This window comes from Seriola lalandi, unplaced genomic scaffold (genome assembly GCF_002814215.2).
Source record: "Seriola lalandi dorsalis isolate HSWRI2012SDOR001 ecotype SW California unplaced genomic scaffold, Sedor1 jcf7180002054419, whole genome shotgun sequence".
Classification (NCBI taxonomy): Eukaryota; Metazoa; Chordata; class Actinopteri; order Carangiformes; family Carangidae; genus Seriola; species Seriola lalandi.
In genome coordinates this window covers 173,287-188,430 of record NW_019524972.1, presented here as the reverse complement: position 1 = coordinate 188,430, position 15,144 = coordinate 173,287, and the positions used below count along the sequence as shown (strand labels likewise).

Genomic DNA, 15,144 nt, shown 5'->3' with positions numbered 1-15,144 from the left:
CACACGTCCCAGAATTTATCCGCAGAGATGGGACAAGTGAGAAGGAAAAGGGGAAGTGAACAAGAGCGCTAAAATTTCTACACATCCTGTTCTGCAATTACGCTTTAAAAAAAGCAAACTTTTCAACATAAGTTGTAGCCGCTACAAACGTCAAACATACTCAACAACTACCTGATGAAAATGCTAGAAAGGGCCGCTTTGCTTTTGCTACCAAACACACAACCTCTCACTGGCAGTGTCAGAGTTTAAGACTCTTTTACATCAACATTCCTCAGGAAAATTCCAATACTTTTCTTCCCTTGTCTCTCGGACAGAATCACATTCTTTAGAAAAGGAGTAGGGGGCTTGAAAAAGAGGAAAAAAACTGCAAGGGAGGAAGAAAGATGGGAGGCTCTATAATCTTTGGCTCTCACAACAAACAATTAGCCCCTTTTTCTCTGTTTGAGGTGGGGAGAAAGTGGGAGAGAGAGGAAGGGGGGGCGCGCAAGAGAAAGCAGAGGAGACAGAGAGGGAGCAGCAGCGAGAGCGATGCTCTTTTATGGCTCTTGTCATATGGATGAAGGCGCGGCGCGTCCATGAGAGCGCACGCTCACCTTCAACAACAGGGCGTCCACTGGGCCTCCCGGCCTTTTCAGCCGGGAGAGACGAGCTCCTCAGGGGGCCATTAGAGCATGAATAGGGGCCTGACAGCCCTGTGCAGCTCCGCAGGGCATCCATAAACGCTGACATATTGACTCCCCATGCCTCTGCACTGCCTGAGTGTGAAAGCGTGAAGGGCTTGAAGGGTGGGATTCTTTTTCTTTAATATACTACTGACTAAAACTTGTAATTTAGTGACAGTATGATTGGTTGCTTTTGGCTTTAACACATTCTCTTTTTCTGCATGAGACTAATACTGTTTTTCTCCGGAGTACTGTTCAAGTTTTTATTTTACTTTTGAAATATAAATAATTGTTTTAAAAGACCTTTTTAAATGTAGATATAATGAAAAATGCACTTCTAACATATCAAACATGTAAGTGTCCATCATTCAGATAATGAAAAAATCTTACATTTACATACATACAAGCGTAGATGAATTTACTTGCTACATCATCCTATTCTCTTCCACTGTGGCAGTTTTTAGAACAAAGCCAGATTACAGAGGATCTAACAGAGCCACATGGACCCATAAAGACTTCAGAGGATACAAAATGTGAACCTTGTTAGGAAGACTGTTGCCACCTCTCACTTCAACACTAAGACTGAGCTTTACACCAGGTTTCTTCTTCTTGTGCAGAGCAGAATGTCACCGCCTGAGCTCCAGTCTTTGCTAATTGAGGTCACAGCGAAAGTAATGAAATTAACAGAGAGCACAAGAAAGTAAAAAGAAGCCCATGGGGGTCTCTGCCAAATGGCACTGGAGCCAGAGCCCCGGTCCCCCAGCAAAAAGCTCTAAAAACCTACGCAGGAAATCAAACAGTAATGTCTCAGGGCTATGAGCCTAGGTCTCCTGGAGGAACAAATCATTTTCTCAACAAAGCCAAAGAGAGATTACTGGGCACAGTATAGGAATGCACAGCGGACATTTTTATGTGCCCAAGGGAAGTTTCCTAATTTTCTGGACAAGGCTGGGCAGCAAATATTGTGGAAAAGTTTGAGTGATATAGAGGACACTAGGAAGCAAAGAAGAGTTGTGACGAATGATGGAAACTTCAATAAAAACTCAGGATTCATGTGAACAAAGCTAAAAGAAAAAAAAAGGAAAAAATTATGTCCGGTGTTTAATTAAGAGGCAGTAAAAAGTAAGGTTTATATATTTAGTTTTAAAACCTCAGAAAAATGATCGCCTTGTATTGTGTGAAATCATTTAATGTATTATCAAAATTACTATTATACTACACTGTATTATGGTCCGCTGACTTTTAGTGGATTGTAAGTAAACAAACTGTTACCAAAGAGTCCTTTTATATTCGGAAATTAAATGAATATTTCCTGTAAAGAGCTTTTTTTCTGGGCACAGTGAAGCATTACAGTGCTTGGCATTAATTTCTGAGATCCCTCCATATTGAGAGGTTGTAATGTGGCACAGTAGCAAAGCTTTTTATACTGAGACTACATATTCCCCAAGGAGAGAATGACTGACGATGCAGAAATAAGCCCATTAGTTGAAAATAGGGGACAACATTTGAAGTTGTTATTTTGTCGGCTAGGACAGGAGCTCCACCCCACTGTTTGGACAACTGCTTTCACATTTTAACTTGGTGGGAAAAAAACACATTTCTGATTCGCAACACTTAGGGAACATGTTTATTGTCTTTGTGGTTACGGAAAAAAACATGCACAATTAAAACAAATGAATATTTCAGTGGCGAAGCAGATCAAGAGCATAAAATGTGAAATGTTCTGGCATTAAGTAGCATAGGCTAATGGCGATTCTTAAACTAGCAGACCATGGTCAGTGTCTCTCATTCATCACTGAGGGAGAGGCGCACTGTGCTAAACGTAATTACTGTTGCACATTATGTGGGCTATTCCTGTATTGTAATAAAATTAGCCAGAAATGCTTTTTGTCTTTTCTAATGCAGCTCCATGGTAACCATGTGGATGGTCATAATGCAACACACTGTCCCGATCTGTGCCAGCTGTCAGAGTTTGACAACCCTAGCTGGCAAGGCGAATTGGAGGAAACTACATTTCTTTCAATAAATTGTGTGGCTCTGACCTGCTCATCCATTGCGCAATTTAACATGGACATAATAAAGCTTGAGATGTCCTGATGTACTCTATACTCATTTTTGTGATCCTTCAGCTTTATTGTTTGGCAGAATAACAATGGCTTAATCACCGAGACAAAGATCTATTTCTGCCAAAAGTCCTGCTCATTATTAGACTGTCCATCTTAAAATTTCCTCAGATTACCCCAGACAGGCAGGGAATTCAATTGGACTATACAGTCTATTCTACATTCCTCAAAATACGGAGAAAAAGCTTTAACAATAAGAAAATGTAAATGCTGTGCAGACAACATTTAGTTAAAACAGATATTTGTACTACTGGGTACTAATAGTAAATTGACCTCTTTTTACAGATTAAATGATAATCGATCAGCATCATAAATAAAATTCCTACAATACATAAAAAAATTAATACAACCCCTATTCGAATGTGAGTCTACCAGCAAAAGCCACCTGTAAAAACTGACTTTGACAGTATTGAAAAGCAAACTTTCAAATTTAATATAGAATAAAAAAAGACAGCATTGAGTCAGTTTGACCCATTAATACAAGACACCACTGATTTCTCTGTAAATTTTCTTTGGCTTAAATCAAAGAGGCAACAACGCGCAAAGGCTTGTTTCCTGACTTATATGTCCTGCCTAAATGTACTGCAGAATTACTGGTGGACCGTTTATTTGACATTATCTGTGAGCCACCAACAACATTAATGTTGTGTGGTGGATAACTTATTAGGCAAAATGACTACAATTTATGAAATTACATGGTTAATTAAATACTGCTTACAGCTGAAATCACTCTGTAAACTGTCTGTCCCCTTTGGCAAATCACCTAGTCGAGACAAAGCCAAAAACCTACAGTCTTCATGAGGAAAATAGCAGGAGAAGTGCACAATCTGATCAGTCTGTGTGTGGGGCTTAATTTCTATGTCGTGTGATGCTGTGATGCCATGAATGCCCGGAATCAGTTTATTGCTTGTTAACATTGTTATTGGTGCTTTCTGACAACAGGCACCATTGTCTGTAAAGGTCGTGAGGTCAGTTATTTACGCTTGTTTATTGCAGCAAAATGATGACAGCTTCTCCAATGATGTGTGCAGAACAACTGCAGCAAGGTTTGTTTCAGCAGATGTTACCTGAATTAAACTTCTTTTTTTTTTTTTCAGAGGCCAAGCAGAAAGACAGCAAGAGGACATCTCGAAGCAATTAAATGAGATTTCTGTCTGATAACAAATACTATAGGTTTTTCCATTAAAACCTTTGAAACTAATCTCCCCGCTGAGAACACTTGTCTCTCCTCGTGGCATGGCAAGGAATCAGCAGTGAGAGATAAATAAATGGCCTTTAAAAAACATTGGCCCTCTTGTCAAGACACATACCCACTCGAGAGCAGCAACGGTCCACATGTCAACCCATTCTCTTCCCATTTCCTTTGCTCTCTTTGCTAAGACACTCCTGTCTAATGAAGTAGAGGGACTGAAATCCCACAGGGTTGCAGAGCTCTGTCATCCCTGAGTGTTGTTTTCCCCCTGGACAGGCCAGTCGTTGTCCACTATTGAAGGTAATACTCACCAATCAGGATTCATTACAACCCCAAATCTATGAATGAACTGCCCACCGCAAACGCAAACACACAACTGCCCGGGAGAAGAAATAGGCCTCCCAGGGACCCCCTCCAGACTAAATTGGATTGCCGATGCAGCCCACAGACATTTGAGAAGTCGAGAAAAACAATGGAGCAGAAAATAAATACTCCAAAGCCACAATGATGACTCCACTTGGTAAACTAACACAGTATTGATCGTCTTCTCTTTTTTTGTGTTTGTTTAGAAAAGCCTCATCCCTGCTAATAGCTGTCTGAGAGTGTAATCTCTCCCTTGTCCTCCCCCTCCTCTCCTCCCCTCCACATTCCCTATTATGTGGTTTCTTTCAGCGCGCCTCAAATAGTTTAGGTTCAGTGTCGCACTGGGGTACGGGGCATGGGACTGGGGACCAATTGTTTGCTAATGTTGACACCTGCCAGAGCAGGCTTGGTCTATTTGGGGCCCGCCAAGCTGCAAACTGGATGCTCCCCCTCTTTAGCGAGATTAAGTGTGGGTTGCTGGGGTCACAAATCACTGGACTCCCTCTGATGTTGTGAGGCACAGAGCCAGAGACTGAGAGGACTAAAAGAGAAAGCTGGAGAGGGAGGAACAGAGGAGGGAAGAGGGATAAAGAGTGACAGTCTATTGTTTACTGAAAAGGAGGGGAATAATGTATCTTCTTGAGTGCGCGTAACCAGTGTGTTCCATCCAAAGAAATATATCAACAGTGAATCCACAAGCATACAACAGATTTCTGCCTCGCTTTGGATGCATAAATGATTAGGAACATTTGAAATCTTTTTGTTTAAAATTCAGCATTAACAGGAAACACCAATTGTCACAGTCTGCACATAACAGCTTGTGCAATTTCCACACTCAAAATATAGCATTAGTAGAAAGAAAAAAATATGATGCAGCGCATTAAGCCATCTGCTTTCATGATGATTCACAGGACAGACTTTCTCGAGCTCTCTTGAAAATAACCTATGGTCTTTGAGAATAAATAAACATGAAAATACAGCGCACTCAGATCCTATATGCTGCACGACCACATTCTAATTTTTCCGAGAACTGTGTAAGAAAGTGCTTATTGACCCAAACACATATTTATATATATATCTCCTTTCAGGTTTATTTAAACACACATATAGTGTAAAGCCCAAGGGAAAACCAGCGTGGCCATAACAGACAGTGCCCAGCTCCTCCTCCTCCTCCCCCTTCCTTTGCAGATGTACATTAATTCTGAGCTGCTGCAGAAGCACCCTCTCTCCCTTTAAAACTGCTGCTGTCCAGCCTGATCGTGTCAGTTTGAAGGCCCCTATTGAAAAGTATTCATGCATCTGCCTTTGAGGCACAATAGCAGCTAGTTTATAAACTGTCTGCCCAGGCACCCAAAGGCTTTAGTTCTTATTGTTTTGTAGCCCCTTAATAAACTTTTTGGAGGAGTTCATCAACTTGCCTGAATAGCCTATGCAGCAAGTCTCAAGACAGAAAATAACAGAAGGGCCTTTTCTCCTCCCTTTTCTTTCTCTCGTCCTTTTCTAGTGGCTGTTCATCTAACAATGGTGAGAGTAGGCTGTCAGACATCACAGGGCTTTTTTGTACTAATACAAGAAAAAAAGAATTCAATAAAAAAGAGAAAGCGACCTCTTAAAATGGCTATCGAAGACAATTGTATTTTCACATTTGCACAGAAGGTAAAGGCGACTCAACTGCACAATATAAGTTAAAAAAAATGTTTACAAACTTATAGTATATAGAGACAGAATGAGAGCAAGGCAGCAGAAACTGGACCCTCATCACTATAAAACTGACAATAGGCTGTTTTGTTGACATTGTATGACATGTTAAAAGTGATGAAAATGTTTGGATTTAAATTTCAAAGTTTGAATTTCTGAATAATAATAAAATACTGTTGGAAGGAAAAAATAGAACAAATTTATATTAAAATGTTAGTTTTCAATTCAGTCAGAGATTGCCTGACACCTGTTAGACAGGCAGCACAGAAATGACGGGATGCAATAAAATGTAATTTTGGCTGTAAGCCATTAATCCACTGTTATACCTTTAAACTCTGTGGAAAAAAATTAGCCAAACTTAAAAGTCTTTAATAGATGTCTGCTCTAATTAATTTCATACCTAATTAAAACAAGGCTACAGTCCATGCAGGCTGGCCTGTTTAGCCTGCTGGATGGCCATAATTGAAGTAATAGCGGAAAAAAAGAAGCCTGCTTAGAAATAAAAGCCCGCAGCGGTCCAATTCAACAACAACACCACCACCCAACCACGCTGCTCATCCACCCCTCCCGCACCACACACACACACACACACACACACACACACACACACACACACACACACACCCTTCCCCTCCACCATCTGACCCAAAAAGGCCTCATTGGCTGCCCCGGACTAACCACCTACTGTTTCCCACCGATGCACTCGGTGCGTTTTAACACCCTAATTAGATGTGACAAGTTCAACGAGCTGGTTTTAGAGCAGGAAAAGCTGGTCAGGTTATGATTTCCGAGTCAGACTCACAGGGGAATCTCTGGACAGCTGATTCCTGTCAGCCTTATTCATCTTCTTGCCGCCAATTAGACATTGCCGCTAACAAAGCGCTGGTAATTTGGGCAATAGGCCTACATTAAACGCTTAAAGTGGAAATGTAAATGTTTGAGGCCATGTCGGTAGGCTGACAGCACGCTAACATAATAATAATAATAATAATAATAATAATAATAATAATAATAATAATAATAAAATAGCACAGATAAATTTGATGGCACAAAATTCAAACAAAATGACTATTGACTGACGACGTATTTATATTGTAACAGAGAGTCTGCAGCGTATGAACTTGGCGTTGTTAATGAAATTTGCCACAAAAACAATAAGGAAATAAATAAAATAATAGGTCTAATATAGGAGCAATATTTCCTAGAATAACCGTCAACATTAAAATTGCATTAGTCAAAATTTGTCAAAACCCAATTTCAACCAAAAAAAAACAAAACAAAACAAAACAGGAAATACCCAAATTAGCCTACATGTAATAGCACGAAATGAATTTACCTCTACATAACTAGGCTACAAAATTATTGAAAAACTGACTTCTTAAAGACATATTAGCTACTTAAAATAACCCCTTTTGAGATAAACTGCATCAAGAACAAATGGTTTAGCAAATAAAACAAATCAGCCAGCCTATTAGTATCCTTTGTTACTAATACCCACACCTGTTGACATGAATTTGCGATGCTGATGTTAAGACTGTGAGTGTGTGTGTCTGTGTGAGTGTATGTGTGTGTGTGAGGAAGAGAGAGACAGAGCGAAAGAGAGAGAGAGAGAGAGAGAGAGAGAGAGAGAGAGAGAGAGGGGGGGAAGTTGAGCAAAAACAGAAGATGAAAAATTGAGATTTTCTATTTATTTTGGACCTCAGCCCTGCAGGCACAGCGCATGATCCCGGAGCCCCATAGTGAAAATTGGCGGAATAAAACACAGACAGAAATGGGAGACGCGCTGAAGCACCCTACTGTTGTGACAGGATACCTGGAGGGCAACACTTCCTCTTTAATTTGTCTCGTATGGTTTGAGACCCCCAACCAGACATTCAATCCTCAGAGTCTACATAAGCCTACTGAATTTAATTCTCGATGGTTAAATTATATGCTATAATTAAATATCATATCATTTTTAAATGCTCGGTGGCATGGAGGCATCTTATCAACTTGGTCTTCCTCGGCTTCTTCGTTGTTATCACATTAACAGTAACAACATCTAAAATGGGCCTATCAGCATTTGTGAGGAGAATTGCAGGCTAAACAAATGGCACCTATGGGCTTACATCTTATATTCTGATATTTTCGAGCAGGAAATGTTAACCTTGAAATGCTACTATCTGCGTCTAACAATGTGTGATCATAACCCCATAAATGAGGGGAGAAATTGAATCCTTTTAAGTTATTAAGCAGGAAAGGATTATAAACTCGTCTTTATAAATGAGCTAGAAATCCCCATGTCTTCCTCTGTACACTTTTAAATTTCCCACAAGAAGCTGGAGAGGAAAGATTGCCCCTTTTCAAGAGCCCCACAAGAGATGGAAAAACCATTTTTGTGCCCAGATAGGGAGTCGTCCCACATGGTAAGCGCCACTTTAATTAATAGACAGCCTTGAGAGGTATCACTGTCAGCCTGGATAATGGTGGCAGAGCCAGTGTTTGTGCTTCCATGAATATTTCTGATGTGATCAAAGTCAAATGCCAGCACAGAATGAATTTAAGCCTACTCCATTTTTTTTTTTTTTTTTTTTTTTTTTTTACTTAGCCTAATGCTGTCGACACTTAAAGCTCCTGACACTGAAATGTCTCTCCGGTTTGGTAGGCCTACAAGCTTAAACTGCACTCCTTAAAATTGATGCATTACTCATTACTCATAAGCAATGGGTTTCATGTTATTATGTTGCACGGTTTGCTCATGTTACCTTGCTGGAACCAATAGGCTAATTTGTTACACTAGTTGTAGCTCTTGCCATCAAATATCGCGATAGGTCATTAACAGCAAATAGCACCTTATACACATTATTTTTGAATCTAAAACATTATTGTTGAATCCAAAGCATATATTTTGAATGAAAAATATGTCTTCAAAATGCTTACTTACACTTAGAGAAGGTACATTTTTCTTCTTAAGCCATCTCACTGTTCTAGAGGCACTAACAAAATGAATGAAATGACAAAAAAAACGAACATGTCTGTAATTTAACTTCTATCTTGAGGTAAAAGTGTCAACAAAAACTACATTTTTAGCACATTACTTAATATTGAAATCCGTCACATCATTTTAGGCTTATTGGTTGAGTATTAAAATAGGACAGTTAGTCATAAGCAACACCTTATATGATAAGAACAAAGCTGAGCTAGCTACATGTGCTAACTATTTCTGAAAACACATGTAAGCTATTGAATAAAAATGTCTCCAAAACAGTCTGGTGGGAATGCTTATAGCCGATAGAGTAAACATTTTCTTTTGATATTTCTCACCTTAAGTCTGCTCAGTGCTGTAGACGTCTTAAAAAATGAGAAAAAAATTAACAGGTCTATAATTACCTTCAATTTAGAGGTAATTGTGTCAACAAAACCTACAATTTTAGTCTATTACTTCAGCTAAAATCGAAATTTGTCACACTATTTCAAGCATAGGCTTGTATAGGCTACTAACTGAGAAACCGTTGTAGTTGGTTGTTACCAGGCAACACCTTACTTCACAACCAAAGTACGCTACTAAGTTACCTGCTATTTAAGCTAGCTAATCACAAATCATCTCAGAGACATGTCAACCTGCCAGTGTTTATTACAACCATAACAGGAAGACGGCAGGTAGCTATCACCTGTACCAAATAGGCTACATACAACAGAAAATGTCCTTTAAATTCAGAGATGCTAGGACAGCCAGAGGTCCAGAAAGTCATGAAAGCTAAGACTTGTAAAATGCAATCTGACATACTTACTCACTTGACTCCATAACTATCTTTTCTTAAACATAAATATGCCCCAAATTAGCTCATTAGATTGACACTGTTTATTTACATATATAGGCTAGTTGATTAACAAAAGAAAAAAAAATTGAGCATTAAAAAATAGAAAATCTGAAAATTCAAATTTTGTTTCAATATTGAATAGGCACTATAAATTATTTTGCCAGCTTTATTAATTTTATTAATTTAGCTACTGCAAATACAACAAGCCCAGCAAATTATTAGAAACGTATTAGCATTTTCATTGTTTTATTTTATTTTATTTTATTTTATTTTATTTTATTTTATTTTATTTTATTTTATTTTATTTTACTATCGATCATGTCCTGTCTTTCAGCTCCTGCCCCCTTTATAAAAAAATGTAGGCCTACCGATGTAAATTCCAGTGAAATGTGGCTTGAGTGGCTGCGGGGACAGGGGAGGTTAATCCGAGTTTAATGCAGTGAAGCACAGCGCAGGGTCTGGGCTATGATGGGTATGTTATCTCTGCCCAACATTTGGGTCTCCCTCAATTTCCACCCAGCCAAATAGCTGCGAGAAAGTGCAGATGGAGTCACTCTCAATGCCTGAGGAAAAAACGTTATTAATAGCTAAATAACTTCCCCATACTTTCACTGAATCTCTCTCACACACTGTTCCAGATGGATTTGTTTGAAGTGGTCTCTCGCTTCATTCCCCTGTCCTTCTCATTCAGCACGGCTTTAGACCCGAAATATAGCTACATTATATTACCATACACTTAGAGACTGGGTGTGTGTGCACGAAAGTGTGCGTGTGTTAGTGTGTGCGTCCGTGCGTAAGTGCCCGCATGTGTGTTTGTGACGTTGAAAATCACGGAGGGGGCAGCTTTTCACACTTTTCATCACTGGGGGCCTAGTTTATCGTTAATAATAGCAGAAATTATTCGTTTTGTGTTTTTTTTTGTTTCTGCAGAAAAACAAGAGTACCTGTGAGTGGATCATAAATCTTAAAAAAATCATTTTTGCATAATTGCTTAATGTATAACGTAAATTTACTAATCTTTGCAGGTATTTTACAGCACAGACTGAGACAGAAATGGGTGGAAAAGATTATCTAGAGACAATAACGTTTTCCAAATATGTTAGAAACAAAGTTTAGGTTACAAATGTAGCATCTCATAGCCTATTAACTGCAGCCTCCTCCCCCTTCCCTCCTAACCTGGATCTTTAGGTTGTCCGACTTCCTCACACCTCTCCGCCGGTCTGTCACTTTCCCTCCCTGATGCTAGGATATAATCCCACGTGGCATCTGTTTAATTAGACTGAGGACCTCAGGTAATCCCGCGATTTGCTGAAGTGTCCATCGCCTGTCTCCACCTCATCTGACGGTCAGATTGGATGCATCAGTGTGGCAGATGGACGCCGGACAGCTGATCTTTCTCTCTCTCTCTCTCTCTTTCTTCTCTCTTTGACCGGTGTGGCGCTAAACAGGATGCCCACGTTTGCGCAGATGTAGTGCAACCTTTCCCTCATTCCTTGCGCGTAATCTAACTTTGGCACCATGGATGGGAAACTTGTTTCTGCGCAAACAGATTGGTGGGAGGACCGGGATCTCCGCTCGGTGATCACCAGACGGCAAAAATAGTTATCAGAATGAAAAAAATCCCATAAAGTGGAACTATTGTCGGTACATTAAAACTGAGTTTTGATTGGTTTACCTTCGCCTACATCCTTCTGAGAAATAACAGTCGACTCCATGCAGCAAAATAAAATGTACAAATATTGTAATATGGTTAACAGTTTAAATACACGTTCAATAAAGCTAGATTAGAGCTGGGATAAATCCGTGATGTAACCTCTGAGCAAATCAAATACACAGACCTAATAAACAAATAGATAAATAAATAAAGTCTTAAAATCTGGATAAGTAAACGAAAAAAAAAATCTCATGAATTTTGTGCCCAGGGCGAGCCACTGTGAGCTCCGCTCTGAGATGAAAGTGAAAAGAAATAAAAGGCTCTATTTAATCTGCTTTAAAACCCCTCTCCACATAAGGGCTGTGCTTCAAACTCGGAGAGTGAGGGGCTGATTGGGGATAAATACATTTCTTACCATGCCTGCGAGCTATTACACCCGGCACGAACACAGCCACCTATTCAGCAACCATCGTTTCCAGTGCTTACTCTAATAAGTATTAACATTATTAAATGCCATCCGGATGCCGGTAGTCTAAACTGCATTACGCAGAGGGGTGCGTCTCTTTTTATAGCAACGTAATTCAGTCCCAATTTAAAACATAAGCAGCGCTAAGAAAAAAAAAAAACAGAAGCAAGAACATTATGTGGATATTTTGAACCAACAGTAGAAAGTCAATAATAATGCATTGGTAACGTAGTTAACACTCTAAAAGTCAAACTATCACATTATCCAGCAAAAGTGTCCTCATGCAGCGCGAGCTGTGGGTAATGGACAGACTCTCCAGCCAGAAGGATTCACAATCCATCTATATGAACACTGGAGATATTTGCAACAAAATGGTGACATTTTTCTCGTAACATTAATGCGTGGTGTGACAGAAAAAAAAGAGACCGTTTTCACGCTATCAACTGATTCTTTTCCAACGCTATTATATAAAATTACAAAACTATCTACCAGCGGGGCGTACTGAATAATTCATCTCCTTTTATGTCTCTCCTTGCCCTTTGTCCAAAGTTTTCTCTCTCTTTTACCCGATGTTTGAATGAGAATGGACGGGCCCATACTCTCCTTTTCGCTGCCCTGCTTTCCAGGATTTGCTTTTGTACCTCGGACTCTTCACTTTAGAAAAGCGTCAATAGAGGGGAGGTTTTGCTCGTGAAGTCCATCTTCAAGTTTGAAAAATCTTTGGCAGTGTCTTTTTTTTTAGGAAAAAAAGGGGGAAGAAGGAGGAGGATGGGTGTCTTTTCTAGACTCTTATCTAAACCCCATTCACACATGTTTGATCATCAAAAGGGCCAACCAATATAACGTTGGGAGGATGCGCATTTTCACTCCCCATGACCAAGAAAACTAGTAAAACTCTAAACTTAATAAAATATGACAATAAAATCAAGAGTTTGTCTTGTAAACTGTCAAACAACTCCACTTCTACTCATGTCAAAGAACTTCAAGTATCAAGAAAACCTTCACATTTTCTAATTTAGCGTCTAATTGCAAGTGATGGTGTTATATTACGGTTATATTTAAATATAGCCTATACAATATGCCACAGAAATATGAAACCCACATGACATACCAATGCATTTTTAAGGCTATTAAAAGCTTGTAAATTCTATTGACAAATACTGACAGCGAATACCTGCATCAAAGCTTTATTTTTCCCTCCTCGCAGCATTACTAATAGAGCAAATAATAATATGAACATTGATTTCCTCTTTAACTGACAAGTGGTGAAATGTCAGTGAACTGACATCGATTGTGAAATGGGTCAACTGTCAGCTGTCGTTTAGAGGTCGTTAAATGAGTGAATGAATGAGGAGGAATTCGCTACACAAATTAATTTTCTGCAGTTAAATACCTTCTGCCAAGGCTCTCATAAATAATTGAGTAAATGAACAACTGCTGGCTCGGAGTTAAAAGCAGGAATAAATTCTCTGTTTAGCTGCAGCTCGGATGTGGGACAATTTCCCAAGAGGACGTAGAGTAGGAAGTCTGTTTAAAACACTTGCTTCCTGCTTACAAGGCTGCAATTTACTCTGACTAGTAATAATGATAATAATAATAATTATTGTAATAATCATAATAATAATTTATTACTTCAGACATATACAAAAGGGCCATATACTTTCTGCTGTTAACTTACATTTATCACCGAGGATGCCATCGATGCTATGCTTTGTTTTCTTTTCTCCATCTTCATCCTTCTTATCACAGTCATCCTCGTCATCTTTTTTGCCAAATCGGGCCCTCAAAACGCGGCTGATGGAGCTCACTAATGGCAACAAAAAGGTAAATGGGTGATTAGCCCTAAAACCCATAAAAGAACCATAATAATCCTATCATACATTTTTTTTTCTTTTTTTTCTTTTCTTTTTATATATAAAAAAGGAAACCATACAAAAATAGCACAGGTAAAGTTTTACATGAACCAGCTGCGTTGAGAAAATGTTTCAAATAAAAGTCTATAATAAAAGGAGCAAAATTACACTAAAAATACAATAATATAAATTCACTAGTGAGGACCAAAGGCACATTTTCCCAACAGGATGACTGTTTTTTCTGGGTCAGTCAGCTGTAGGTGTGCTTCCTGCCACACTGAAACATTTTATTATCAGTAACTGGGGCTTAAAACAGGTTGGATTCAAAGTGATGTTCATTCAGAGGTGATGCTGCAGTGTTCGCTGGTAATAAGGGAAAAAAAAAGTGCAGCTTACCAGATGAAGCCTCACCTGAAGGAACTGTGCTTCTGTCGCACACCCCGTCCTTCAGCAGCTTATCCCGGATCTCCCAGCTGAACATACCCGGGTTTTCTCTCTTGTACTCCTCGATCCGCTTCTCCACGTCAGGAGTTGCCACCTGCTTTAGGTTTGAAATGGTGTGAATGGGAAGGAAAAGACAAAAGGGGCGGAAAAGAGAAATTTTGGACAATTTTAATTGAGAGAAATAATTTTTTTTTAAATGAACACATGCACCAGTTACAAGATATCAATAGAAAACAAATAGGGCCTATAAATAACATACAAAACTATAGGTTATATTGTGTAGCCTATAATTTTAATGGCAGTATTATAGGCCAGCGACTTTACTGCATAGACAAGACAAAGAAATAGGCCAACTATTAACAGGTTTTAACGGCACTATAAACTAAATATTTAACACCAGTGAAAAAATATGTTCCCTCATGTACTATAATGTATGTAATAACAAATATCCTGTAATGGAAATTGATAAAATATAACCATTATTCAGAATTAAATGCTTTAGATACTGTTCAACAAATAACTATAAACACCATGTAAAAATTAATATATATCATAATATCATGAGAACAGACTTTTTATGGTAAATGCTTTCTTTTCCTTTTGATCAATAATGTAAAATATTAGATATTTATGTAAATATTTGGGGAAAATAAAACATCAGCTCTGAAGTTTGTTATGACCAGTACAGAAAAGATGTTACAGGTGTACATGTGACTAAAATTGTAGGAGACAAAAGACTGGTTATAGCCGAAAAAGCACATTATTATTATTATTATTATTATTATTATTTATTATTATTATATATTATTATTATTATTTTTATTATTACTATTATTAGTATTATTATTATTCTTGTCGTTGTTGTTGTTCAGACATACAGAGACTTCTA

At 38.6% G+C, this 15,144-nt stretch overlaps 1 protein-coding gene across 1 annotated transcript in view; it reads right to left on the bottom strand.

Annotated features, from left to right (window-relative positions):
• The window catches only part of pax7a (paired box 7a), a 47,104-nt gene that overhangs the window by 30,422 nt on the left and 1,538 nt on the right, over positions 1-15,144 (bottom strand). The window contains exons 2-4 of the mRNA XM_087175145.1: positions 14,956-14,969; positions 14,223-14,349; positions 13,637-13,765 (exon numbers count right to left, since the gene is read on the bottom strand). Coding sequence (XP_087031271.1) covers positions 13,637-13,765; positions 14,223-14,349; positions 14,956-14,969 — 270 coding nt within the window. The remainder of the gene's footprint in view (positions 1-13,636; positions 13,766-14,222; positions 14,350-14,955; positions 14,970-15,144) is intronic.